General features: G+C 38.2%; 1 protein-coding gene across 2 annotated transcripts; it reads left to right on the top strand.

Moving 5' to 3' along the window:
* Window positions 1–514: 514 nt before the first annotated feature.
* Window positions 515–3818, top strand: NEUROD6 (neuronal differentiation 6). Of its 2 annotated transcripts, none has more exons than XM_019799680.2 (2): window positions 515–675; window positions 2132–3818. In XM_019799680.2, exons 1-2 carry the CDS (start codon window positions 658–660, stop codon window positions 3023–3025), a joined length of 912 nt encoding a protein of 303 aa, XP_019655239.1. In that variant the 5' UTR covers window positions 515–657; the 3' UTR covers window positions 3026–3818. The 2 variants fall into 2 exon arrangements, with proteins under 2 accessions (XP_019655239.1, XP_011223337.1); XM_011225035.3 differs by having other exon boundaries at window positions 528–675; window positions 1991–3818.
* The last annotated feature ends 246 nt before the right edge of the window (window positions 3819–4064 follow it).

Below are 4064 nucleotides of genomic sequence, written 5' to 3'. Positions count from 1 at the left end.
GAACAAGGAAATAAGGAGACCTTTGTTGATCCCAGTTCGCTTACACAAATCTTAGTTTGCTTAAGCATCTCAAGACCCTTTTCCTGATTTCAGCTCCTCCTCATGGCTTTCTCTCCCCGGGTACCCAGGTGCAGGAACGGGATGGTGATCTTTACAAAACGTCAACATCAACAACAACAGAAACCTCTCGCTCACACAAAAGCCCACCTTGAAAATGAATGGAACATTAAGGACTACCTAATAGTTGCACCGTTGGCAGGGCGAAACTGAACACTAACACAGCTATTTCTCCAGACTGCCAGGGAAGCCGAAGCAGCTCGAGGAGAAACGCACCTACTGTATGTGAAATGCTGGTGCAGATTTTTTCCCTATCAGTCTAACCTTCTGTGTTGATGCATGAATGCTGGTACCCACTTACAGGGATGCCAGATGATCAGTGCAGAATGAAGGTCCCAAGAGAGAGGATCACATGGTTCTCTCTGCCCTGTGACGTCACTAGCAGATGGCATGGGTACCAGCTCTGGCAGTTGGCATCAATGTCACTTTTTAGAGATCAATGAGATAGTGCAGATATACACAGATCTAGAGACTCCAGGAGACGATGCGACACTCAGCCTGAAAAGATTTGGAAGATACAAAATGAAAACTGATTATTGAATGAAATTAAAACCTAAGGTAATATAAATAAAGATCTACTTCAATTGATGCTGGCTTTGCATGCAAGTATTTAAAGATACAGTGTCACTGTCTTATAGTATTTATATGCTCTTTGCCATCTATAACTTCTTATCATATTTCATTCTTATGATGTAATTGTCACATACTTTCACTGCTATTATGTAACGCTGCAAGTATGTGGACATTACTAAGAGTTTGTGTGTGTGTGTGTATGTGTGTGTGCTGAGGGGGCTGGAGATTGTTAAATTGAAAAGTCTCTGTTTTTACGTGCCTATTTGTTTGAAGACTTTAGATGAAAATACTTGCTGCTTCACCAAACGAAAGCCAAAATTGCATTTGAAACACAAATTATTTTCCCCTTTCATTCGGGATTCTGAACACACGTGCACAATTGCAGTCAGAATCCTTGGACCGTTCCTGTCAGATATTAGCTAGAGGGAGACTTCTGTGGCTCGTAGAACAAAAACACTACGAGAGTGGTTTTTTGTCCAGGATGATCTGAACAGCAGCAAACAGACGATTACATTTGGAAAAATTGTAAATGTAAAAGCAGTCTTAACATTTTCTTTGATTTAAAAAAATGCCAGTGATTTTTATTTTTTTAAATTTATTTATGGAGTTTATTCCAAATTAGCCCAATCCCCCTCCCTTTTTTTGTGAAGGCTGGGAAAATAGTGCTCTTTTACATATTTCTTCACTGATCAGAAAGAAACCAGTTTTAAAAATCGACTCTGATTAATCTTTTCTTTAAATTTGTAAATGTCAACAGCCACTTATCTAAATTTGCAGTTACATAATACAGCAGATAAAGTTAAGGCTTATTTCTTTTTCTAAAACAAAACAAAACAAAACACCTCACAAATTTGTCAGCTAATGGAGAGATAACACTTTTTTATTTTAAAAACTGGTGTCTCTTCTCATTCGGTACTCAGGGGAATTGGCATTAATGAAATTCTGCATTGCTATATCATGTTTGGCATTTGCTTAAATTCCACGGTCCTTTTTGTGCATTAAAACCAGTTTAAAATCAAAGGGAAGTGGAAATGGTGGTGGCATTATAATAAATGCTTCTTGTTTTATTTTCTTCTGATAATTTGCCTGTATAAATTGATGCTTTTGCATGTGCCAATGTTTTTTTTTATAATTACTAGTCTGCACAAACTCAAAGATTCTATTTAATGTAAAAAATCGGTCCCAGAATCAGTCTTTTTCACATGTTTTTGTATTCTTGTGATTAAGTCATTAAATATGTTTTAAGTGTATAAACGTTAAAAATGAAAACACTTTAAATATTGTGCTGGCATTTTTTCAGGTAATTTAAGATTAGAGAACCATGTTAACACTACCGTTTGATGAGTCTGTTGTAATGCCAGAATCCCAGATGTGCAGAAAGTTTTCTAGAGAATGTGAGGACCAGAAGCAAATTAAGAAACCAGAAAGCTTTTCCAAACAGATTGTCCTTCGAGGAAAGAGCATCAAAAGGGCCCCAGGAGAAGAAACTGAGAAGGAAGAAGAGGAGGAAGACAGGGAAGAGGAAGATGAAAATGGCTTGCCCAGAAGGAGGGGTCTTAGGAAAAAAAAGACGACCAAGCTCCGACTGGAGAGGGTCAAGTTCAGGAGACAGGAAGCTAACGCGCGCGAGAGAAACAGGATGCACGGCCTCAATGACGCTCTGGACAATTTAAGAAAAGTGGTCCCCTGTTATTCCAAAACCCAAAAACTGTCCAAAATAGAAACTTTACGACTGGCCAAAAACTACATCTGGGCACTTTCTGAAATTCTGAGAATCGGCAAGAGACCTGATCTGCTCACCTTCGTCCAAAACTTATGCAAAGGTCTTTCCCAGCCAACTACAAACTTGGTGGCAGGCTGCTTGCAGCTCAACGCCAGGAGTTTCCTGATGGGTCAGGGTGGGGAGGCTGCGCACCACGCAAGGTCACCCTACTCTACCTTCTACCCGCCCTACCACAGCCCTGAGCTCACCACTCCCCCAGGGCATGGAACTCTTGATAATTCCAAGTCCATGAAACCCTACAATTATTGCAGTGCGTATGAATCCTTCTATGAAAGCACTTCCCCCGAGTGTGCCAGCCCTCAGTTTGAAGGTCCCTTAAGTCCTCCCCCAATTAACTATAATGGGATATTTTCCCTGAAGCAAGAAGAAACCTTGGACTATGGCAAAAATTACAATTACGGCATGCATTACTGTGCAGTGCCACCCAGGGGTCCCCTTGGGCAGGGTGCCATGTTCAGGTTGCCCACCGACAGCCACTTCCCTTACGACTTACATCTGCGCAGCCAATCTCTCACCATGCAAGATGAATTAAATGCAGTTTTTCATAATTAATGAGGAAAATGAAAATAAACAGTGGTCATTCACCTCCCCCGTCTAATTAAGACAAAGCAGATGCTTGTGGGCTGAGTAATTGGCACAACTCTATCTGAGGTGTTTACTAGTTCCTGAAGTGTGTTTCAACTATTGTGAGAATTTTCTATGTAATAATAAACCTCTTTTCGTATGAGAATTTCTTTTCCTTTCCTTTTGTCTGTAAAGCACTGTGATTCTGTTTCTACTGGAAGGATTTTTTCCTTTGTTTTATTTTCTTTTAAATTCACTTAATTTGTTTGAACAAGGTGTCTAAGAATATACTGTTGAATAAAGACATGCACACAGCATAACTCAATGTCTATTTCAGTTGTACAGTAATTATAAAAATGCATGTTATTAAAATCAGATGAATAAAATGATGTGTTTATAATTACTAGCAATTACATATTATGTATCTCTGAAAATTGAAAATATTGATAATAACACGAAGGTGACATTGATATTGGAAGATGCATTTGAGGATGTGCAACAATATAAAAAGCTATGCAATTTTCTTTTTATCAAGGATGAATCTAAATGCATTCAATTGGTAACTATTCCTCTTCAAGTATTGCAGATGGGGCAACATGATATCTGGGTGGACGGTGTCATGATTTTGGAACAATTATTTCAATCGTAAAGAAAAATTTTTCAGCACTTGTTTTGTATTGTTCAGAAATTATCTGTATAGGTTTGTTATCACAATGTATAATTGTGTTTTTCCACCCCACATTTTTAAAGCAATTAAACATAGATATTTACACTCCTAAAAGACATCTATTAGCTTTGATATTTTTGCATGATACTTATTATTTCCTGGTACACAGCTGCTTTCTGTCTCTAACACTCCCTTCTTCCCATTTCAGAAATATTTCTGGATCTCAAAACCGTACAAGATAAAACAAATTTCTTAAACAAAATGGCCAAAGCGCTTACAAGAATTTTTTTTTTTAAGTATCTTAAATGAAAGAAGAGGAGCCCATGAGGGTTAAACATCCTGGGGAAACAATGATAAATC

This window comes from Ailuropoda melanoleuca, chromosome 1 (genome assembly GCF_002007445.2).
Source record: "Ailuropoda melanoleuca isolate Jingjing chromosome 1, ASM200744v2, whole genome shotgun sequence".
NCBI lineage: Eukaryota > Metazoa > Chordata > Mammalia > Carnivora > Ursidae > Ailuropoda > Ailuropoda melanoleuca.
This window is presented reverse-complemented; position numbering and strand designations above follow the sequence as displayed.